A 23,905-nucleotide genomic window follows, 5' to 3' on the forward strand; every position below is an offset into this window, starting at 1 on the left:
TTACGAGCCAGAAGATACTGACCACTGCCTCCAAACCCCTTCTTATGTATGACGAGCTTGTACACCTTGTTGGTTCTCATCTTAAATTCTAGCTCTTCCCTGGGTAGAGAAGGTCCTCCACCACCACGGGGAGCCCTGACAGCACCAAGGCGCCTCTCAGCTTAGCTGCTTTGAACGGTAGATGACATCTTGGATATCTAATATGGAGAAGAAAAAACACAAACACAGACCTCTTGTTATTACAAAACTATTCTTTACACTCTGCCAACACTTGTGCTACTATGATAGAACAACATTTTCATGAAGAATCCTTCTACAGAGAGTCAGAGATTGGATCCCTGATCACATAGGCAATGACTGTTCTATCACAACTGCCTTAGCCGAGAACACTGCACCTGAAAGGCTGGCACGCCACAGCATTTAATAAACTTCAGAGTAAAAGTTTAGTAAAGACTCTTCTTCTACCAGTACTCCCATCAGAGAGCCAGTACCACTCTCCAGAAGTGGGTCTTTTACATTTCCAAGAATTTTTGAATCTAATGTTTTAATGACGTAAGATTGATACTCAAATGTCCACAGCCAGAAATTCTTCCGTTTTTGTTACTACACTCTGCAGCGACTATAACTGAATTCCACCTCTCACACCAAAAGACACCGGAATCCGCATTTGGATGATTTTTCACCGAAGTAGCGAAGCTTTAGCCAGGAGAGGGCAGCTGCCGCTACACACAAGGCCACGCGCGTCGGCTTTACGCACTGGATTGTTTTGAACGTTTTCAAACGTATCATCCGCGTTTTTCTTCCTGTTTTTATTTAAAATAGCGTATTTTTCTGTGGAGGACCTTTACTTTTCGCATTCGCTCTTTTTAGAGGCTCATTTAAACTGCTCGTTACCAGTGCGGACAAAGGCTCTCCGTAACGTTCAGTCGCATCGGCAAGTGAAGACACAACTCCAGCCGCGCTCAGAGCGCCGCTCCCCTCAGCCGGAGGAGACGCCGCGCCAGGGGCGCTACGGCGGGCCGGGCCCAGCCCGCGGGCCCGCTGCTGCGAGCTCGAGCACTGCGCTAGAAAGACACGGTGGAGAAAAAAACGTATTTAAGGTTTGTTAAAATAAACTTTATAAAACCTTCAAGTTCAGAATCGATGCGGGTTGTAAATTAGTTATTCGCCCCGCACGGTGCGACGCGAACACGAGGCGGGTCTCTGCCGCCAGCCCCGACGCGGGCAGCGGGGGAAGCCACGGACCGGCCGTGCGGAGCGCGGCAGGAGGAGCAAAGCGCGCCGCCGGGCCCGCGCGCCGCGCCGCGCCGCTTTGCTCCGGCCGCTCCGAGCACCGGCCGCGCCCGGCGGCGGCGACGCCCCCTCCGGGGCCGGCTGCCCAGGGCGGGTGGGCGGCCCGGGGCGGGGGACGAGTGCCGGGCCCTGACCTCCCGCTGCTGCCGCCGCCTCGCCGCCGCCGCCGCCACTTCCGCATCCGGGGCCCGCGAGCCCGGCACGCGCACGCGCACGCGCCGCGTGACGCGCGCGCCATCGAGGCGAGTGGGCGGGGTCGGGGCGAGGCGGCCGGTCCAGGGCGCCTGCGCGCGGCCGCGTAACACCGCGCCGCCACCGCGGGGGCGGAGGGGCGGGGCTCGGCGCCGCGGGGGGCGGGGCTCGGCGCCGCAGCGCCCGCCCGGGGCGGGGCGAGCCGGCGGCGGGGCCCGGATGAGGAAGTGATGCGCGCGGGCAGGGGGCGGCGCGGCGCGGCGCGGCGCGGGCGGGAGCGGGGCCGGCGGCCGCTGCCCGCTCAGGTAACGCGGCGAGGCGCGGGACGGCGCCGGGGCGCTCGGGGGCTCCGCGGGCTCCGCGGCTCGGTCCCGCCGTCGCCTGGGCGAGGGCGGCGGGCGCCCGCGGGGCCTCGCGGGCGCGGCGGGCCCGGCTTCGGCGGGGGGGGAGCCCGCCCGCTTCCCCTTGCTGGCCGGGGGCGGGCGGGGGCGCGGCGGGACCCGCCCGGTCCGCGGCGGCGGCGGCGCGGGACCCAGCGGCGCCTCGGCGGGGGCTGGCGGCGCCGGGAAGGGGGCGGTTTTGCGCGGAAACCCGTCCTCGGCGGCGCCGGGGGCCGCCGCGGGGCAGAGCAGCGGCGCTCGGTGAGGAGCCCCCGGTTTTGTAACCGCCGTCGGGCCGCGTAGCCGGCGCCTCCGGGAGCGGTCTGGAAACCTCGGAAGCGCCGCTGCCGCCGCGATCTCCCCCCGGGGCTGGGAGCGGCGCTGCCGGGAGGTCTGGGGGTACGTTTGTCCGCACTCTCTCCTCTCGTTCTTGAGGTGTTTGCTTAAATACTCCAGTGCTTTTCAGCTCCTCTTCAAAGCTTTTTTGGAAATGGCCTTCTTGAACACACGTTTGCGCCTGGAAGAATGAAGCTTTTCTCTTAAGGTAGATATTACTCCCACGTGTGTTGGTTTAACGCTGCGTTTATTTTTAGGGTAAACTGTGAAAAGCTTCGGATAACAGGTCTTCAGCTGTCCTGATGCTATCATCTGGGGTGGAATCCCACCTTGATTCTTCCATGTCTGCAGTGGTAGAGGAACTGTACGCTGGACTGCCGGTCAGCATCTCCACTGAACTTACGGCTGCCTCGGAGCCCGATGCTGGGTTAGATGCAGAGTCTGACGCAGCAACAGCTGTGCTAGCGCACAGGGGCAGTTTGCCGTCGGAGCATCGTAGGACTTCTGGAGTGGAAAACTTGTCTCAGAAAACAGAGAATTTGGGTGATATGCCCAAGGTGATTTTGCATGGGCTAGGAGAATCCTTTGCTGAAGAATTGCCAAAGTCAAGAGACCCTGAAGAAGATGAAGAAACAAAAGAAAGAAGCTCTGGGATACCGGACTCTTCTATTGGTGGATACCAGAAAGAAGATAAAGAGGGACAAGATGCTGAGAAATATCTTGCTGAATACTGTGCTTTAACTCCTGAGGAAAGTTGGTGGTCAAAACAAGTAAGAGAATAGAAAAATTGAGCCCTCCATGATATTTCGAACTTAGAGTTACAGTGACAAGGGAGAAACTATTTGTTTTTTCTGGAGTGTGTGTCATTCTTTTGATTTTTCATGGGTTCAGTGAAAGCCATCGCTTCCAATTATCACTGAGTATTTTAAAATATCAAGCTTTTCTTTTTGTTTTTGTAAATAGCACTGGATCGTATCAGGCAGGTATGTAAAAATATGAAGAAAAATTGAGGCAGGTGAGCAAAAAAGAGGAGAAAATAACTAAAAAACTTGCCTTGCCAGCATCCGTGTCCTATAGATAAAGCATATTTCGCAGATATCATTCCCATTGAAGGGTCTAGTAATTAAATAGTATTTATTGTAGTCCAAAGGTAGTATTACAGTGCTACAAGGGCTCCAATTTAGGGTTTCGGGGTTTCTTTTTATCTAGAAATCCAGATTCTTCTTCATTTTTAGAAATTTTATTTATAGTTAGATCAGTGTTGATTTCCTTTTTCACAATAATAAGGTTCACGTGGTCATTTTCTATTTCCTTTCCAGCAAACTCTGATGATAAAAATGTTATTTCTAGGGAGAGACTTGTTGAATATGAGGAAAAGTAAATTGGATGTATTAATAGTATACTAATATTGTATTGGAAAAATGTGCCAAAGAATACTCTATTAAAAACTGAGACGTCCCAAAACTTGAGACAAAAAATTTGAAACACTAAGAAATAAGTGAGTGCAGGGGAAACTTGGTTGAAGGTCAAATTTGTAGGGTAAACAGTTATTTTGCATTTTGTACAGCAGGTGGCATTTCTTTACACTTCGTAGGTAAAACACAAGTTTCCCTTGTCTCACTTAATGTTGTTTTGATTACTGATATCTGAAAGTATTTTACCTCTCGAGTACCTCAAGGTTTCAGAAATGTACGCATGATTATTTTGCAGAGAAAGCAGTATACAAAATCTTAGTGATTCTTTGATCAATTCTATTTAGTTTGTAAAAATTTGTCACAAACAGAAGATAGGAGAGAGAAAAGTATTGTGACTAAACATACATTAGCTAGGTAACCTCTGGATAAGATACCTGTTTTATGCTTATTACTGGACGTAAGAGCTGAAATGGTTTGCAGTTGTAACTCTGGAATTTGATACCTGTTTGATTTACTTGTAAATCTGTGAGAACAGAATTCATTAATTTTTCCATAGTTGTTCAATATTCCAGGATGAACATTCACATATTTCAAATATGAAGGAAGTTTGGAGGTTTTTGCTGAGTAGGCTTAGGTCATCTGTTCCTAGTTTTTATACAAGCCAAGGGAAAAGTGGTAAAAGGCAAGTTTTAATAAAAATTGTGAGGAATATGCTTTTTATCAGAGGTTTTAACTTCCGAGAAGATCCGTTACTCTAACTTCGTCACAACCCCTTCCTCAACTCTTTTGTCTGTAACTGTTCCTTTCCAAATGAGTAACAAGTCATTAATGAATGAGCTTTAAAATATTCTGTCCGGGAGGTGATTGTTCAGTCTTTTTCCTGATCCCTTTGTCCATGTAAGAGGAGAAAGCAGTTGTTAGGTGAAAATTCAAAGTTGTATTTAAGAAAAATACATTGATAACATACCTTTTTTTGAACTTGTCTTCTAATTCATCTTCAGTGCTTCTAGAAATATAGTAAGAATTAAAGTGTCATTAATGTAGTTCAGCTAATCAAAAAATTCAGTAGTAGTATTAATAGCAATGTGAAGCCAAACCACCGAATGGGAAATGTGGTAAGGGAGGTAGGGTTTTTTTCTGTTTTTATTTCCTCTGCATGAGAGAATAACTGAGGAGGTATACAGGATTTGGGAGGTAAGGTAGACTTGGAGGCTGGATTACTTGTCTGTTTCAAATTTGGGACACTTTCTGTTTAATCCACTAAAATCTTAGCTGATGGCAAGACAAATCTTTTCTGATGCGTCCCTCCCTCGTGGTGAGATGCTGGTGATAGGATCAGAAAGAAAAGAGAATGTCCTCTTTGAACTGCTTGCCAGACAAGGCTGCCTATGTTATCAATCTTAAAAGCAGGCTTATGTACACAAATTGGTTCTTTTTCCTCCTCCATCCAAGGGCTGGTGTGTTCTGAGGTTTTTTTTTTTGGTGGGTGTTCTATTCAGAACTAACGTACCTGGGCAGGTACAGTTCCTGAAATGTGCAAAATGTTTCAAAGAATTGATCAGTCTTCAATGGTATTTCTGTCTTGTTTCAGGAGGAGCTTCACTTAAATCAGCATGAGGTGAAGTTTTCAAGCATATGTTACACTGAAACACCAGGATCTCTGAAGAATAAAGGTGCATATTTTAGCTGTATATCTGTATCTACTCCCTGCTTCTCTCCCAGATTCCCTTTTATTCATAAAAATTAATGAGTGATTGTAGGATAGTTCATTTACTTTGTTTTACAGTAGAAACAATTGTCCTGTGTAGCTAGAACTACATGAAAAGTTATTTTTTCTGCTTTTTCATGACAGTATGTGAACTCTCCTGAAGACTTGTATGTACAAGATGTGTTTTAATTATTTCACTGGAAGATTTGTTTACCAGAAGCTGAAGCTCTTGTTAATAGCGGATGTTTTATGTTTCCTCAGCTTTCAAAATTTGATTATATGCAAGCGTTAATCATAAAGATGTGGAAAAGCAGGACTCATCTATTTTCTAATGTTTTAGGAAATGAAAATGCAACCTCCAAAGGGAGGGGGCAGCAATACCAGTTCTTAATTTCATTATAATGTGTGGTCTTCTAGCTCCAAATGCTTTGGTCACTTTGCCTGCATCTAGTGATTATTTTCCTTCCCCCTCATTCTCTATTGTACAGTGAGCAAATGATGCACTGACTTTTTTTTAAGCAGGATCAATTATCAACTGTGTTTTACCTCCTTATTGCTTAGTGTTTGCAAGTCAAGATGGAGAGTTCTCATAACTTTATATAATGTGTTAATTTAGTTTATATTTTTAGCTCATATCTGACCTTACTAAGCTTCATATTCAGCAGAGGTAGTATTTTAAAAAGGTTTGATCAGTGTACTCATGGATTCCAGTGGCACAAGATGCATGTATTTCCTACTGTTTACTGAAATGAATCATAAAACAAAACCCCCCAAAAAAAACAGCTTTCAACAGTACATCAAGTTTGTACTTACTTGGTAGAAGGCATGCCATCTGGTCTTGGTCCTCAGCTGAAAATGCAAAAAAAGATCTTCAGTAGTCTTGAGTGAATATGTTCCTTCTAAAGTTTTGGTTATGAAGATATTCTTCCATAACTCTTCCATTTAATGTTCTGTCATTTTTGAGTTAGTAACTTGTTCATGATTTTACAGAAGTGTTTTCAAGTAATACCTGTGATAGCTTGGACAGGATGAGATCTTCTCATGATTTCAAATGAGATCAATTATTGACTAGAATGTGCTCAAGGAAGAAGAGAGAGGCTGCTCAATTCACAGATACTTCTAGGACAGAGCGGATAATTCAAAAAGGTGTCCAGCTACATTGAGCTTCGGTGTTCCAACTAAGTATAATGGTCTTGGACAGGATTCTAAGTATAGTGAATCATAGGGCCTGTATTGCATTTTGCTCAATATTACAGGAATCTGAAAAATACAGGGTATGGGATGTAATCACGAAGAATGTCTGTATTGAAAAGTACTGCATTACATTAAGGTTTTGGTAGTTTTGGAGGGTTCGTTTTTTTGTGTTTTGTGGGGAGGGTGGTTGTTTAGTCTTTAAGAATTGCAGTAGAGTTGATAGCAACAATTATTGCTGCTAGCAAAACTTCTATACACGATATTCCATATCGTGCTAAAAGGAACATAGTAAATTGAATGTGTTCTAAATTTAGTGTATGGTACTGACTTTCTTTACTTTTCCTGTGCAGGAGAAAACCAAGCAAATGTTCAGGTGACAGCTGAAACTCTGCCAAAGCCTGCTGAAGAAGCACAAGGTATGAAGGCTGATGGTACTAGGATATTTAGTAAAGCAGGATACAGGAATGACAGAGTGAGTAAAGATCTTCCACCTGAGAGCAATGAATGTCCAGATGTAGGCACAGTCATGGCCAGTGATGAGGTTTCAGAAAACAGCATGTTAGTTTTTTCAGAGCCTTTGACAGTCAGGAATGTTGAATCAGCCACTGAACAGCCACAAGAAATAAATGAATATAATGAGTTAAAAGCCTATTCTGTCATGCCAGTGACAACAGGGAGTAACGTTACATCTGTTTTGGAAACTAGAGAAGAAAAACTACCCAGGCAAAATCCTGTTAATGAATTCAATACATCACTTGCTATTTGCCAGACCTGTCAGCAGGATGAACAAAACAGTGCTCATGACTTAGGTACAGGAACAGTACTGAATAATGAACCTGACAGGTTATCAGTAAGGAGTTTCAAAACACTCTCCATCAAAACTTCTGAAGTTTCATGTTCTGTTCTGAAAGGCAGCTGTTACCTGGACTTCAGAAATACGCTGCTAGAAAGCAGCAGTACTGCAATCTGTGGAGTTAACAGTGAAAGTCAGGAAGAGTATCTTCCTGAAAACGTGGAAAGTCAAAGGCATCGTGACCATGGAACTGGGTTTCTAGAGAACCAGACCTCCAAATCCATACCAGTAGAACAGCTCTCAGTGGAAGGGAATGAAGAGCTATGTAGGGATAAAACTGATCATAGAGAAGTAAGAAAGACAGATAATTCATACAACTCTGAATTTGAAGAAGCTGCTGAAGTCCAGAGAAAAATTGCTATGGGTGGTAACACTGAAGATAGTAGTTTGCCTGAAGCTCGAGAAGATGTTAATTTGGAGAGTTGTCATTCTTCAGTTTTTAGTTCTATTCCTTCATCTCCTGAGGATTTCTCAAAAGAGAAAATAAAAATCGTCCCATCAGAAGCTGGTAAGTGGAAAAAGGACCAACAGCAATTAGCTGCCAGTGATCTCCACAAGGATGGTATAGCAGAAAATAGTGCATTGGCAGAAACGAACAACGTTATTCCCCCTGAATCTGAGCAGACATACGTATGCTTTTGTAATACTTACAACAAAAACACTACTTCTCCCAGTAGCCATGGCTGTCTGGAACTCGGTACCAACTTAGAGAAAGGTTCATCTGTGCTACAACTGCTTGAAAAGGAATCTGAGAGTAATATAACATCAGAAGAGTTGGCTGGCAATTTAGTTGAAGCTACAGAAGCCAATAGTAGTGACAGTCTATCCACTGGCAGAGAAACTAATTTGGTTTATACACTAAATATAACTTTACCTCCTGTTGCACAAAAATCAAGAGTACCTCATGATAATGAACTTACTACTTGTACAGCCAATGAAGTTTCAAGCAGAGACAAGGCTCAGGATAACCCATCTGGAAAAGAATCAGGTGGTGCTTCCGGAGCAATGGAGGAACAAATCACTGACTTGGTGACTCCAAAAGACAAACTTAACCCTTCAGTAAGTCTTAAGGCTACTGATACCCCTAATACGACAAGCAAAGTTTCCCAAAAGAACATGATGTCTTTGCTGGGGAGTATAGACAGTGTGGTCACTGATTCAGAAAATGAACAGTGTGACACATGGAATTGTAACCATCAGAGTATAAAAGACCAGTATACAGCTGCCAGTTCTTCCTGTATTTTATCAGAGAGTGTACATGTATACGATGACCTCCCAAACAGTCATCTGTTTAAGGGTGAGGTTGAAACAAAGATTGGAGAAAGATTGGAAGGAGAAGATTCAGCTGGATGTAATAGTAAACAAGCAATCACATTTGAAAAACACTTCCCTTCAGCAGATAAATCTGTTCCTTGTGAATATGCCTCGGGTAATGGAAGCATAGCTCTGCATGTGATAAATCATAGTTCCATAGCAAAAAACATGTTTTGCTCAGCTTCTACTGCAGAGAAGACTACCTTGTTAAGAGATGAGATATTAGCTAAAAATATGGAGGTTGGAAATCTGAAAGAGTTTGATCTTGATAAAGATGGCAATGAAATTATTTGTGACAGAGATGGGGCACAAGAACAAATTAGCGTGTGTGCTCTCCAGGTAAATAAATTTGATAAAATAAGAACTGTGGATTTTCTAGATGCTCCTGAAAGCAATCAGAGAAAGGAGTCTAGTGAACAACTGTTAGTCAGATACTTGATCAAAAAACAATGTGTTCATAATCTGGGATTTTGCAACTCTCCATTAGGCCTGAAGAAGAGAGAACTAGGCACATATGAGGAGAAAGTTATGTCATCACTCACAGCTAATCTTTCTGAATGCAGTGCTTCAATTTGTGATTCGAGTCCTTTATTTGACAACTTGAATATCCAAAGACCACATGCTAGTCAACCAGCAAAGATCATATGTCCAGTTGAAAATCAGTTTCTTGCAGGTCAAAGTGAGTTAGTTGGACCAGTTCCAGGCAGCAAGCAAAATGAAGTTGAGCTGGCAAATGAAATTTTGGGGACTGAACATTTAGAAAGCTTACACAAACAATCAAACACTGGTGTACAAACTTTGGTTACTTCTATAGAAGAAACTAAAATATCAATTGGCTCTAGTCAAGGTGAAGAGATACTATTAATAAAAGGTGACAACCTGGCTCCATTAGCTCATAAATGTGTAAGAGAAGAGAGTTTTCAAGGAACTGTTAAAGGTAACTCTGTGGATTTTGATTCTTTAAATCATGTGGGGAATGTAGACCTTGCAGGATACACACACACTGTCAACAGTCTAACTGAGAAAGAAACAATAGAATTAAAAGAACCCAAGAAAAGAGGTGGAAAAGAAGATAAAAGAACTTTTGAAGAAGGCTTTTCTGATAGCAGAACACCTTGTTCACAGCACACTTGCTCTATCAGTTGTTCAAAGGAGAAGGGAGAGTTACTAGCGTTTGCAGGAAACACAGTGCAGAAAACTTTGTCAAAGATGAAATGTTTGGTGGGGGATCAAGAAAATATAGTTAATGCCCCATCTTCAGCCATATCCACATCAATCCATGGGAGTCTGTCAGGTGAGTCAGAAAAGAAGAATCTGTTTTCAGGGATGGAAAACAAAGCAAGTCTTAGAATAAAACCTATGCTAGATAACTCTCACCAGCAGTTAATATTTGAGCCTGATAAAGAAACTGATATTCAAAAGGATAAAGACCCACTCCAGCCAAGGAAGTTTGAGATCCAAGAAGCTTTTACCAAGACTCATGTGGATTTGGAAACATGGACAGCTGTGAACTTGGAAGCCTCTCTGCCTCAGAAGGAAAAGCTGTGTATGTCACCTGAGAATACAGAAATAGATAAATGTGACTCGTCTTCAACATACGTTTTTAGCAAAGAATTTTCAGTGACAAAACCTCTTTCTGTAACAATGTCGGTTAAGAGAAAAGCCAGCATGTATATCCGTGAGAGTCCATCTTCAGAAAAGGGAAAAGCAGCTACCTTTCTGCAAGACACAAAGAGCTCCAAAGTTTGTGCACACAGTAAAGAAGGGCCTGCAGATAAGGGAGATAGTGAGCTGAATCTAAAAGACATGGATGTAACTTCATCAGAAAATACTGACTGTAGAGAGAAGTTTAAGAACGCATGTGTAGAAGACAAGATGGAGAAGGAAGTAACACCTGGGAAAAGGTTGCCAATATATTCTACTCTTGATGAAAGGAATTCCCTACAGTTCTTAGAAAATTCAAAACAGTCTGGTAGCAAAGTAGTCCCTTTCAGTGCTGAGAAGGTTTCAGAAGAAATGCCAAGATCTAACTTAAAAAAATTTTCAAAAAAAAGAAAAAATGCTACAAAACCCACAAATTCAGCAGGTCTCAATCTACTTTCAGAAACTATACACGATTGTCAAGCAGAAGATCTATCTGACACAAAAATTTCATCAGAAATCCAGTATAATGCAATACACACATTTTATCCATGTACGACTATACAGTCAAACAGTTGCAAAGAATTGTCTCCAAATTTAGTTTCCAGGGAAGTATGTGTGCCTTACAACTTAAATGCAGAGAGCAAGGATAATATAAAGGAGATCAGAGAAGGCCAAGGCAGTACACCAGTTTGCAAAAAAAATGAAGTTTTAGGTTCAGGGAAACTTGATCAAAGAAAGAAATGTCAGGCATCTAAACGAAAGAAAACATACAAGGAAATGGAAGCACGCCTGTCAGACAAGGCACAACAAGAACAGAAATCAAATTACCAAGCAAAAGAAAAAATCACACTGCAACCAAGCATGTTGTACAATTTGGAACTTTTATGCAGCTCTTCAAATGAATTAGTGACATCAAAAAATAAAAAGTTTGAAGGTCCTTCAGAGCAGATTTTTGCTGTCATAAGCAGTGAAAATAAACTATGTAGCACTTTACAAGATGTAAAAAGGCCAAAGATTACCACAGATGTTATTAGGTCACAGTTTTTGAAGACTCAGGATTCAGAAGCAGAAAACCTGAGCCTTAATTTAAAGTCCTGCATTAGATTGTCAGAAGATGGTACTCCTTTAATTTGCGCTTACCATCTACCACCACAAACTGCATGTGATGAAACCCATGGTGCCTTTGGAACTACAAATAAACTAGGAGGACTTCCTCCATTAAAGAAACAGCCTGGAAGGGCATGCAAAAAAGTTCCCACATCAGATCAACCAAAAAGTGTAAGAAGAAGCAACAAAATTCAAAGTTCAGCTCTGAAGACTCCCTCAGAAACATTCTGTAAGCAGGAAAACATACTCCTCAATTCTTTGTACTTTGCATGTAAACTGCCAATAATGGAAACAGAAATAGCTATGAGACTGGTGGACGTGCCGAGGCAGAGGGCCAAGAGGTGCAGTTTGTTGAACAGCTTGAGATTTAGAAAATGTACCAAAGAACCAGCACTGCTAAGCAAGCTGTCTGTAATGGCCAATAAACTACTGGCACCTGCCAAAAGTATGCATAACTTAAAGTCTCTGCCATATTCTTCTGAAATTTTTCCAGTGGCTGAGAGGTACAGCCAACGTAGAGCTAAAAATCTGTTGGAAGCTTTTTCCTGCATTAACAGGAACTTACACTCACACTGGGCTGACAGCTGGTGCACCAAGATGTTCAGCTTTCAGTCTCTGGCACTTTATCCTGTAGAATCTACCAAAATACCTTTTTTAGACTTGAGCCACAAGTCTCCGTCCTCACTCTTAGATACCCCAGTTTTCCCAATTTCTTTTCAAATAAAATTGGACTCCAGTTCTATGACAGACCTCACAGGGATTACATCGCAGTGCTCTGTACATCACAGACAGCTTTTGAGAGAAATGCCAGAACCGCCTTCAGAGTGGACCTTCTCTTTTCTCCTGACTCAGAGCTGTTCAAGTACAACAGCTTCCAGGGAAGATTTCAGTCTAAATAACGAGTTGCATTCTTCTTGCTCTTTAACATCTCCGGGGGCTGCTGACCTTCATCCTGACCATGGAAGAAATGCCATAGCTGAAAGAAGAGGAAGTTACTCTATGCTTGGCCTTCACACAGTGTTAGCACTTTCTTCCCCTGGATGTTACAGGATTTGGACAAGAAGAAGGAATTTAACCAGTCGTATTCCTACCATCCAGAGACTATTTATGTCACAATTCACACAGGGTTTGAAAGGGGTAAGGTATGCAAGTTCCGTATCAGATGACCTCTTCTCTTCATTGCCGTACTCACTGGGCAGGGCCCTATCCATATGGAGTCAGCATGGTCCTTCTGCCTGTCCCTCCGAAATCACTCCTCTCCATTCCAATCATTGCAAGTGGCAGCCAAGTGTGGGCATCGAGAACAGGTAAAACACATCAACTTCTTTCTGAGAGTAAATAAATAAATATGATGCATACTTGCTCCTTTTTGGGAGGGAGAGGGTAATAGGAGCTTGCATTGGAGGGTTAGTTTTCCCTGTTCCAAATCTGCACACTCTGCTCCAAAAAATGGCTCACCATGGAAGATTCTTCCCTTTGGAACACTTTGTTAGCTGAATTTAAATAGATTTGCATTGGCTTCTTTAATACTATCCTCTTTTGGCAAAATTGCTAACTCTATTTTCTTCTCCCTTGCAAAATATACACACCATGCATCAGAATATATAATGCAGAAAGGTGAGCTACTTCTTTAGGTCTATTCAGAGTGACTGCAGAACAACTGGATTTCTGAGGTAGGAAAGTTTTTTTCAGAGGTCTGAGCTATAAGTGCCACTTGAATTACGGTAAAATGTTCAGTATCAAATTAGGAAGAATCCTAATTGTGGGGGGGCATCATTAAATTTTGAATTGTGTTCTATGACTGTTCTGTGCTAATTGTAACCTCTTTATATGTGCTGTGCCCTTTGATGGTATTTGCCAGATGTAGTGTTGGCACAATAAAGTGTAGCTCCAGTTCAGGTTGGTAATGAATTTTGGTGAGTCTGTCATTCTCAATACCAGTGGGAAAAAGAGTGAAATCTGCTTTGTGTATTCATGTTTGCTATCTACATTTAAGAGAAGATCTTTTTGCAAAGAAACAGAATGAGAGAAGAGTTCTTAGCTCTGTTAGAGCTCTTCTCTGTCAGAGAAGTTTTGCATGCCCTTGAGCAAAGATTTTGCCCCCTATGTCTACTGCCTGTGATATGGGGCAGTTCAGTGCCTAACTTTGCAGTCTTGAGATTCCTGAACAGAGTATAAGCTCATGTGCACTGTAGAAAAGTCCATTTGATTAACTCCTTTATTCAATATTGTGATCTCTAGAGGGAGGATTGCTGAACTGGCTTATCTTTGTCCCAGTTTGACAAATGCATAAGCAGAAAACTTGACAGATGACATAAGTAATATCATGTTTTGCTCTGTGAAAATGCAGAATTTAGCTAACAGCTTAAGTAATTAGCCTGCTAATTTAAATTCTGTTGTCTGCTAAAGGTTTGAGTGAGCTTAAGAAAGAACCACACCATTCTGGAAGTTCTTTGCATTAAAAGAATGAAGTTGAATAATGGTCCATAGAGATAGCTTTGCAGTATATTCTGTTGGACTTCCATTCTCTTCTGCTCTGTGTGAGACAATATTTCAAGCTAAAGCTTGTAACTTTGTTGTGTACCCATTAGTACTCTGGAAGTAATCATAGGAGTAGACTACAGCTTGAGCAGTAAGTTTAAAATAAGATACTGTTGCCATTCTTTAAAAACAAAACAAAACCTCTACATTTAAAACTTCTATGTATGAAGTAAATAACATTATTTTGAATTGTTGAGGTGTGTTATCCTTGGACTTGAGCTGTCTTATGCTGGCATTTCCTCCCAAACTCAAGTCTAGAGATTGCTATGTAGCCTGTCACAGCATATCCAGTTAGCTCAGAAGTATAAAAGGATTTAATCCCTTGATGTAAAGCATAATTTGAAAACTAAAGTTTTGCTATGAATGAGCATTTCCCAGAGGGAGAGAAGCCAAGTCAAGCCTTATAAGTTCTAGTGGAAAATACACAAAGTTAAAATAGCCTAAAACTCTGTTGCTTTTTTTCTTTTAAATACATACATACATACATACAGTTGTTGTAGACTTATTCTGAGTAGACTAGAAGAATTTTCTTTAAAGTGAAGCTATTGCAGCATGTAGTGACAGTTGAGAAGAATGCTGTTGACAGAAATTTAAAGCAGAATAGCAAGTAAATTCTATTCCTAAAATAATCAAGAAAAAAATGAATAGTGAAGGATTCAATTATTAAAAAAAATCAAAAAACACTGATCTTTTACATATATGACATCACTGTGGATTCTGTTCTGTTGAAGTTTCATAGCCTGTTCTCATCAACTAATAATTCTGCATTTTCTGAAAGTATAGTCCTTTACTAGAAATGGCAATAAAAGGATAACTTGGTATATCTCTTTTAAATACATGTGTACTCAAAAAAAAAAAAAAACTTTTATGAAACAGATGTTGAAATAGTAATATACAAATATACCAAATATGTTTGGTGTAATACATGAACATCTTTTATTCCCAATATGATAAAATTCTTTACCTGTTCTTTACCTGTTTTAAGATGATTGAAAATCAGAAATAGTTTTCTGCATCTCTTTCAGAAGAGTACCACTATTAAAAAGATGCTTGTCTACAGGACATTGTCTTCTTGAAGACAGCTTGTCCTCTTTAAATGACTTCATTCACCACTAGTGTTTGAAAGAAATAGGAACACAAGGATCTGGAGCAGTTCTGCTTAAAAATCCCCTGCTGTTGCTTCTACTGCCAGTAATAAGGCTTCTTTAAATGAAATCTGTTTTTCTAATTAATGCTTTTTTAATTCAAATTTCTAAAGTGGTTTTGTTTTCCTGTAATTTCTTCTTACTGCATAAAGCAGAACACTCTGCCTTTAGCAAGGAAGACTTGGATGCACTATTGATGCAGAATTCAGGACTTTTGGGCTAATGACTGGAACACTGAGAAAAAAGAAACATTTTAATTCTGATGCTAAAAGACAAACACAAGAAATTGATCTTTTTGACCTCCTTATATAGTGTCTTAACTGTGCTGTCAGCATGATTAGTTTTCATTTATTTTGTAGCATTCCAATCTAGCTGTAACTTCTTTGCTTTAGAAAAGTGAAGTACATGTACCTTTTAGTTTAGGAGAACAGCAAGTACAAGATTTGCTGTTCAGTGTACCAAAACCTGTGGCAACTGACTAATTTTTCTTGCTGGTAGTAGCATGAGTAAAAAAAATTAAGCTTAAATTTAAAGGACCTGGAGCTGCCATGCTGCATTTTATTCTACAGGATTATGGTAATTACCAACCATTGTGGAAAGACTTTTGGTTATTCCCATCAATTCAGAGTATTCCAATAAGATTATGGGAGTTAAGAGATGATACAGAGTTAATCTTGTGCAAATCTTCCTCATATTTGTTGCTTTTGCAACCACACTCTCTTCTGTTTAATAGCCAAATCCTTCAAAGTTTTTTGGTTACTTCAAAATTTAATTTTAAAAAATGTGGTTTTTGAATAAAGACTGGGCTTTCATAGAAATAATTGCAATTTTCAGACTAATAGTCTCTCCAACTCTTTCTGTATTTTTACTTTCTTTTCTTATTAGTACCATTTTAAACTGAAAGTAGGAGTATTTCCTTAACAAGCTGTCAGTGAAATTTAGTTATTAGTGGATTAAATGACAGATGTGGCTTGATCTTGTATAGTTTTAATCTTTCTTCTCCTTCCCATTCCTGATATTAGCATCTTTTTGTCTTAGGATGTAGTTTATATTAAGAAAATTCTCCCCTTTTTATAGCTTATATCTAATTTCAGTCTTTCGTTTTTGTTTGGTTTTTTTCATTCTCCTTTTAAACCAGCTATGGCATGTTACCACACTTACCTGTTCAGAGTACAGAAGCTCTACAGACAGCAGGTCATGAGATATGGTGAGTCTCTTAGCCTTTCATATTTATTCTGAGTAGTGGAATCATAAGCTTTCTCAAAAAGAGATAGTCTGTGTCACTCTGCCTCTCAGTTTTCAGCAGTTCACTTCAAGAGTAGCTTTGTAACAAAGTTTTGCTGAATTAAATTGAGCGGATAACAGAGAGGAGAAGTGTGCGTTCACAGAAAACACCACGCACATCTCCGTACGGAGCAATTCTGTTACTTTTCAGCCATGTTGTGCCACTTTATGAAATGAGCATCTGTGAATCTGCTTTCTGTCAGTAGTTACCATATAGAGCTGTAAACTGTTTAACTATATGGAAAGGAAAAAGGTGGTTTTAAAATTAAAATTCAAATATACTGGCAGGTTAGTTTGTATCACTAAGGGTTGGAGCAGTTTTTGGCTGTATGCAGGTATTGGAGAAAGTGTTCATTTAGGCAGTTCCTATAAACTGCATTGCTTTTGTGCCCGTACTGTAATTTAAGAACACTACCGAAGAGCGTGAAATGCTGCTGCAGCAAGAATCAGATATTAATCTGTTTTTTTTTTTTTTTTTCTTTTCCCTCTGTTACAGTTTGGAACCTTCATTCCCTCTTCCATTACCACAGTCTTGCTCACTTCCAGAATCATCATCATCTCCACTCAGGCTTTCCGCATCAGAACTCCAGCTCACTGCCTTTGATGAAGCTGGTACTTCTGTTCCAGCCTGTCTTAGATCACAAGATGACACAGACCTGAAAAAAGTGAGTTCATAGGGTATTTTGTCTACCGTAGTGGAAACAGGCAGTCAGGCTACCTGTCCAAGAGGATTATTATATTGCAAATGGTAGCTGTTATTGCCTTTAGATAACCCAGGCTCTTGTTCCACAAGATGACAAGACCTGAAGTTTCTGCTGAGGCAGTGTATCTAGTTAAAGACCAGGAGAAAGAACAGGCTCCTAGTCCTAGTCTGTGCTGCTCCTTTCTTTTGTTGAAGCAGAAAGAGGAGGTGGCAAAACAGAGGAATAGGAAAAGTTTCTCCTAGAGAATAATGTGTACACTAGATAAGAGAATTCTACTGACCAGCAGAGTAATTACTTCTTTCATTTAAGTGACTTTCACTTTCGCTTTTTCTTTTTCTCTTTTCTCTTTTTAAAGACTGAGCCAGAAAAGAGGCCAAAGAAAGTCTCTCAGATCAGAATCAGGAAAACTGTTCCTAAGCCAGACCCTAACCTTACTCCTATGGGACTACCCAGACCAAAAAGGTGAGAGTATCTTTTAAATGGACTGTTAGGGGGTTCTGCTGTTTGTGTCCACTGTACAAATGTCATTATTCCACTATTTTGTGTACTCTCAGTTGAGCAATGCTTCATGCTTGCTTGCTTTATAAGAAAGATTGAGAGGTAGCTGTTAAAACTGTATAAAAGACCAGAGAAAGATATAGGTCTCTGAACTTATCCTTTCTCATTTGAAAAAATTAAGTAAAGGCCTGTTGGGTTTGAACTACTGACTAGTTTTTATGCAAAACACAAAACACTAAGCTGCAATGGAATGATTTTCTAAAGAAGCAGAAAGACTGAGTAATTCTTGTTTAGTTCAAATAGACAGACATACATCGAAATTTTAGTCTTCCTACACTACACAGAGAGATGAAGTAACCTGTCAGGAAGTTCAGCTGATGGAAATGATGTTGGAGTTGTTCTTGGTCCCTAATTGCTTATGGAATATGATTTACAAAAACATTGGTTCAGTATGAATGTAGGTAGTCACAGTGCTAGATTTTTATTTTCAATGCAGTCAGTCATCTGGTATTTTGTTTACTTCAGTTCTTGAATGGAAGTGCCAGCTTTGACGAAATAATGCATTTCTTCAGAGATCAGCTTGATAATTTTTAAGTGTCAATAACTAACATTTATTTCTTGAGACTGATTTTTAAAATGTTAAGTTTGAGCATTCTGTGATGTTTTAAACAATGATGCGAGAAGGGGCATTGATATCTGCAGAAATGGCAAGTCTTGACTCAGACCTTTTCAAACATTCTTTGAATGGTACTTATGACCTAATCTTTCATTCCTCTCTAGCTCAAATTAGAGCCTAAATACGTCTTTTAAATTAAAGCCTAATTACTTAGTGTTTAAGGACAGACAGCAAACTGTATTTGTACCTGGTAAATCTGCTTGTTGTGAAGAGAGATCATTTTGAATTTCTTCTTTCTTAACTGCTTTGTTCATTACTTTTTCAGGCTTAAGAAGAAAGAATTTAGTTTAGAAGAAATTTACACAAACAAGAACTATAAGTCCCCTCCTCCAGCCAGGTTGGTTCTGCTTACTAATGAGAACTGAAGATGTATGTAAATTAATTAGGCAGAGATAGGAGACTAAGGGTATCTGGAATCTGAGAGGGGAAAAAAACTTGAAAAAGCTGTCCTGGTTCAAAGTGGTAGGAAAACTTAATCCAAGAAAATTAGTGTTTGAATAGAAAGCAGCGAAGCAGCATATGAATTAAGAATTTGCAGCTGTTTAGGTTTGTGTATTTTTTCATCTACTGATTCAGTCCAGTGTCCATCCAAATCTATTTATTTGTGCTTTTTATAAATTCAAAGGCAACTAAATATTCTAAAAATCACAAAAGTAACTGCATGCAATGAAGTATATATTGCATGAAGTATATATTGCATGAGTATCAAGATTGCTACTTGATTTTACTTTTTTATGCATATTTTTGTATATTTCATATATACATCACATATTAGAACACTTTTTAAAAGAAAAGTCCAGGTACAAATGTTTCTTCTATACTGGATATATACATCTGAAATAGGAGCACAAAGAGATTCAGATGTCTATGCACTACTAAGAAATTATCTAGCCAGGAGTATAAACGTGCAGTTGTTGGAAGGGTAAGCTGTAGATAAACATGCATGAGAAGGGCTGTAAAAATGTAGAAGTTAGAAGCGTGTTTACCTGGCTTATGAAGTCCATCCATCTTTCTGCCCTTGCAAGGTAGTTAACTGCTTCTTCAGTATTCTTGAGTTCTATCCTTTGCTTTTATCAGGAGTCTGGAAACAATCTTTGAAGAGCCCAAGGAGAAAAATGGAGCCTTGATCTCTGTCAGCCAGCAGAAGAGGAAGCGGATTCTGGAGTTTCAGGACTTCACTGTTCCCCGGAAGAGGAAGGCACGAAGCAAAATCAAAGTAGTGGGTAGCTTCACCCGAGCAAAAAAAGCTGCACTACAGGGTGCAGAGTTAGATGCTCTTCTGATTCAGAAGCTAATGGACCTTGAAGCCTTTTTTGCAAATGAGGCTGAGCACGAGCAGGCCTCTAGCAGCTGAGAGAGGCATTCAGCTGGAAATGGCTCAATCAGCTCCTTTTATGTTTTAGTCCACTGAGAAGAAAGCTACCCACTTCTTCATACCTTACTCTACCACTCTGTTCTAATATGTGATGATCAGTTACTGGCTGCAGACCTCTTTAAGGTGCTATTTTTTTAATGCTATGAGAGGGATTCTCTGAAGCCCTAAGAGTGTGTAACACAGCTCCACATGATTCACTGTTCTTGCCCAACCTCTAGAAATTATGGCTAATGTTTAATTATGTTTAACACTTTTTCAGGGTAGAGTAGGAATATAAAGGAGGAAGTAGTGCACCTTCAGTGATACTAGGACTCTATACTCCAGAACATTTGCACATTTTAGTCTGCTGTTGTTACTGTAGTAGCTAATTTGAAAAACCTTACAGAAGAGAGAGGGTGTTTGGCAAGGATGAATTCTAGTAAAGGCCACTCTTGATATACCACTAACTTTTTAATAATTAAAAGTAGCAGTCTTGAGTTTGCTTTCAATTGTTTCCTCCTCCTGTTTACTTAGAAGGTTCCTTCTAAGTTTCTGTGCCCTTCCTGGCTTCAGACAGCAGAAGCCCCACATGACTAGACTTTAAATAACTTGCACTTTGTATGTTTCTTCAGTTGCTGCATGAGGACGCCTTTTAATGTGATGCATCACAAAATATATATATATATTTTTTAACAAAAAATAATGCCCAGTGCTAAGTTCTCCCAAATAGTAGAGTGAATTTTTACCTAGTTTGCTGGTAGCCCAGAAGGATGTTAAGCTGCAGAACACTTAAGTAGCGATTCTTATTCAGCTGAACTGCTGCTTGCAGAGAACACCAGCAAGAATAGTTTTTTCTGAGAATAATTTTTAAGTGATTTTAATTCCAATAAAAATATCAACTGCATTTTAATGCCAACACCAAAATAGATTTGTTCCATCGGGGAGGGGGGATTTTTCTTGTTTTTCACCATTTTAGGTTTACAGTTCATATAGCTCATAATTAGATCTTCTCTGTACAGCACTATTGTATATAATGGCTAGTGTTGTACAAAGAGTCTCCTAGCATGTGGAAAGTATTTTTTTCATTATGTAAGGCCATTTGTCGTTATCTGCTGCAGCACTGGGCAATTTCTTGGCCATACCTTTCTGAGGGAAGAGTGTTCCCTTCTGGGATAACTTCTGTTAAACTTACTTGAAGTATAATGCAAAATGAATGCTAGCTGCAGTTCAGGTAATTTCTGTCCTTTAGTGCCTATAGAAGTTATTCAGGCAAAGCTTAATGGGATGGCTGTCATTGCTGGGATGCTCAAATATTCCATTATTTCTTTCAGTTGTCACTTGAAACTTGCACTTTCTTATATATCTATCCCTATAATGGAATTTCTGTTTACCTGCAAAATGAGCATGTGAACCAAATGTCTAGTGGGTGGGTATTCTTAAGTCGCAATGAATGCAGGACTGAAAATAGCATCATTATCTTCTGTTGCTCTGCCAGTTTTGTTATACTTAACAGAAAACACAAAATTAACAAGCAACCTGTTGAATTCTAGTGCTTTCAAAGTAGGGAAATGGAAGCAGAATATAATACTTTGTGTGCCTGAGTCTTGAAAGAAATGTATTCTGCGTTTTTTTTCTCCTAGCTTATGTGCTGGGATTTCTAGAAGTTTACATTCTTGTTCTGGAGGTTAATCATCTTTAATCAGGAAGAAAAGAGGGGGAAGTACAGACATACAGTAGTGTTGTTTGTATTTTAGGGGATAAAATAACAAGACAGGCAAACTTTGAACATACTGACATACTATTTCAGCTGCCAGGTCTGGTTAACCTATTTGGACTGCTGTACACCATTTGATCCTCTCATTTTTCAGGGATTTCTTTTTTAAAAAATAAATAATTTTTCATGCTGGGGGGGGGGGGGCTTGAGGTCAACTGCTTTTTAAAAAAATATTTGAAACTTTCCCTCTCTCTGTAAGCCCAAATATTGACTGGCTGGAAGCTGCAGCAAGAGCAGTATGTATGCATAATGTTTTATGCTGTAAAATGAGATTGTAAAACAGCATTCATTCATTTTCTTCATTTTCTACTAATATGAGAAGCTTCTAGTGCTGACAGAACTGAGCTGTAACCTCACTGCAGCTTTTAACAAAATAAGGGAATGGGTGGGGAGGGAAGAAACTTGGGTCCAAGCAGAGTTCAGTCTTCTAAAGTGTTTTGAAAGATTGAACTTGTTGTGTTTTTCCTTTGGGGTTTCTTTTGTCTGCTTCCTGTTCTGTTGTGTTTCTGGTTGCTTTGAAGTAGTACTACTTAGCTCTCTTAACAGCTACAGCAGAGAGAGCAGAGCAAAGAAAATACTCAATAATTGGAGGAATTCAGAAAATGTTGTAATTGCCTAACATGTCCCAGACCTTAGAATTATGGAAACCCAAATATACAGCATTATTCTGCTTTAGTATTTGTATGATAGAGATGTAAGTGAACTGAGACAAAGCATCTCATTCTTCCTCCCTGCCTCTCCAGCATATAGGTGTTAATCATGCTTGTGCACTTCCTCTTTTTTTCATCTCCCACCTCTGTTTCTATTTCCAGCACTTGTGGAACAGCTTTGTTCCATTTGTGTCTGGAGCCTGTACACTGGGAGTGATGACAGTGCAAAAGCTAGATATTTGCCACACTGAGCTACTTCTGTCACAGATCATCCCAGGCAAAATGTATAGAGGATGCGTCTTTGGGGGTCTTGCATACTTCTCTAGCAAAGGATACGTACACTTGCCTTTTCACAGAATGAACCAACTTCTGTGAGGGTTCTTTTGCACCATCATATTAAAAAAGACCTTGTACTTACTATTCACAGAGCAATGACGCAGCAGAGAGCAGCTTGAGAAAAAACTGCAAAGCTTTTGCTATGTATTATCTCTTAGCAGTGAGCTTTGCAGAGCCAGGCTCTTGATGAATTTGCTGATTGTGGGAGAGAGAAGGGTCATTTTTCTAAAACTCTTGCTTTCATCATGCTACAGCTGGAACAGCAAAGGTTACTTAATGTATGTTACAGGGTTTGCCTGACTGTCCTTGGGGCTGTGTACATTTGCGTTCAGATGCTTGCTGGATACAATTTTCTGCAAGTTGTTCTCATGTATTGTATTTGATTTGAGCGACCTTTGGTATATTATGTCAGGTGCTCTCCTAGAATGTGGATGATAACTGCGTGATTAAAAGTCTATATGATGCTATCATGTTAACAAATAGCTCTGTGGGAATTTGTACATCTGTGCCGTTAGCCTCCATCATGCTCTTGACATTTTGTTTCTGTTGAGTAGCGTGTGAAATCTAAAACTTCATTGTTTCTTTTGTGTGTGTTTTTAATTTATGGAAATAAATTTTTCTGAGAAAGTTTTATTTTTTTCTAAAGCCTTTAGGTCTGTATCAGCAACTACAAATGGTATTTCTGTCTCAGGGAGGGGTTAAATCTGATGATGTCCATTGACACCATTAACTGTGTGGGCTGTTAGTGAACCATGTAGCTGTGATTTTTCTGAAGCCTTATATTTGTAGAAAAAGAAACAGATGTGGGGGATTTGAAGCACACTCCTAACTGCTACTCATACTGTTGAGACAGCATTTATCTTTTAAGGTAGTAGTAGGGCAGCAGCATCCAGACAGCATAGCTCCTGCTAAGTTCAGCACCAAGGGAAGCACAGCTGAAGCCAGCAGTTCACTTACCACAGTCCATACAAACCATCAAACTAATGCTTTTAAACCAAAACTGAAGCACTGGGACATCAAAAAAGGCCTATTCAAGGTTCTGTACTATACAAGCTAGAAAGCAATCTCCCTACCCTCTAAAATGATACGTGCAACCTAGGCTTTCAACATACAGCCTGTACAGCTGCAAGTAGCTCTCAGGAAAATGAAGCTGGCATATGAACTTTATCACGCTGATCTCAGAAGGAAACCTCTGATTGAAGTATGGTGTTATGTGAGTCGCACAGATTGTGTGTAAGCTCCAGTGAAGAAAGGCAGGGAGCACCTCAAAGGTCTGAAGTACCACCCTGCTGTTCCTGGGCTGTTTCAAGGCTACAGTTTGCTGACTGCAACAGTGTATATGAGGATTTTGTCCTATTGCTGTACCAGGAGTCACCTATGTTCACCTCATCTTTCTCTGTGAGGTGGGTGAGTGTGTGAGCTCCCTGTTTGGTCAGTCAATCCCAAATGACAGGACAAAGGAACAGCAGTCTTGGCTGAGATGCAGGTGAATCTAAAGTAAATACCT

General features: G+C 40.4%; 2 protein-coding genes across 20 annotated transcripts in view; one reads left to right on the forward strand and one right to left on the reverse strand.

The window, feature by feature from the left end:
* The window catches only part of DEPDC5 (DEP domain containing 5, GATOR1 subcomplex subunit), a 46,772-nt gene extending 45,309 nt beyond the window's left edge, over positions 1–1,463 (reverse strand). For 6 of the 18 annotated variants that reach the window (XR_009960206.1, XR_009960207.1, XR_009960208.1 and 3 more), the window contains exons 1-2: positions 895–1,312; positions 23–197 (exon numbers count right to left, since the gene is read on the reverse strand). Coding sequence is in view for 15 of the 18 variants with exons in the window: in XM_062590469.1 (XP_062446453.1) it covers positions 23–80 (58 nt within the window). In the remaining 3 variants the exon portion in view is untranslated. Of the gene's footprint in view, positions 1–22; positions 1,313–1,427 lie in introns of those variants that run through there. The other 12 variants (XM_062590463.1, XM_062590461.1, XM_062590462.1 and 9 more) reach the window with 7 other exon arrangements.
* Positions 1,464–1,731: 268 nt separating this feature from the next.
* Positions 1,732–23,031, forward strand: PRR14L (proline rich 14 like). Of its 2 annotated transcripts, XM_062590029.1 has the most exons (9): positions 1,732–1,790; positions 2,459–2,971; positions 5,208–5,289; positions 6,869–12,743; positions 16,261–16,329; positions 16,903–17,071; positions 17,466–17,572; positions 18,550–18,621; positions 19,362–23,031. In XM_062590029.1, the coding sequence occupies exons 2-9, from the start codon at positions 2,504–2,506 to the stop codon at positions 19,636–19,638; spliced, it is 7,119 nt and encodes a 2,372-aa protein (XP_062446013.1). In that variant the 5' UTR covers positions 1,732–1,790; positions 2,459–2,503; the 3' UTR covers positions 19,639–23,031. The 2 variants fall into 2 exon arrangements, 1 of the variants encoding a protein (XP_062446013.1); XR_009960159.1 differs by lacking the exons at positions 16,903–17,071; positions 17,466–17,572; positions 18,550–18,621; positions 19,362–23,031 and adding an exon at positions 13,036–13,109 and having other exon boundaries at positions 16,261–16,297.
* Positions 23,032–23,905: the final 874 nt, after the last annotated feature.

This window comes from Rhea pennata, chromosome 17 (genome assembly GCF_028389875.1).
Source record: "Rhea pennata isolate bPtePen1 chromosome 17, bPtePen1.pri, whole genome shotgun sequence".
Classification (NCBI taxonomy): domain Eukaryota; kingdom Metazoa; phylum Chordata; class Aves; order Rheiformes; family Rheidae; genus Rhea; species Rhea pennata.

Excerpts from the sequence above, each read along its gene's own strand:
- PRR14L (XM_062590029.1), top strand. The coding sequence starts at position 2,504 with ATGCTATCATCTGGGGTGGAATCCCACCTTGATTCTTCCATGTCTGCA. Across the intron at positions 17,072-17,465 it reads ATGACACAGACCTGAAAAAA|ACTGAGCCAGAAAAGAGGCC; the intron begins GTGAGTTCATAG and ends CTCTTTTTAAAG. Across the intron at positions 18,622-19,361 it reads AAGTCCCCTCCTCCAGCCAG|GAGTCTGGAAACAATCTTTG; the intron begins GTTGGTTCTGCT and ends TGCTTTTATCAG.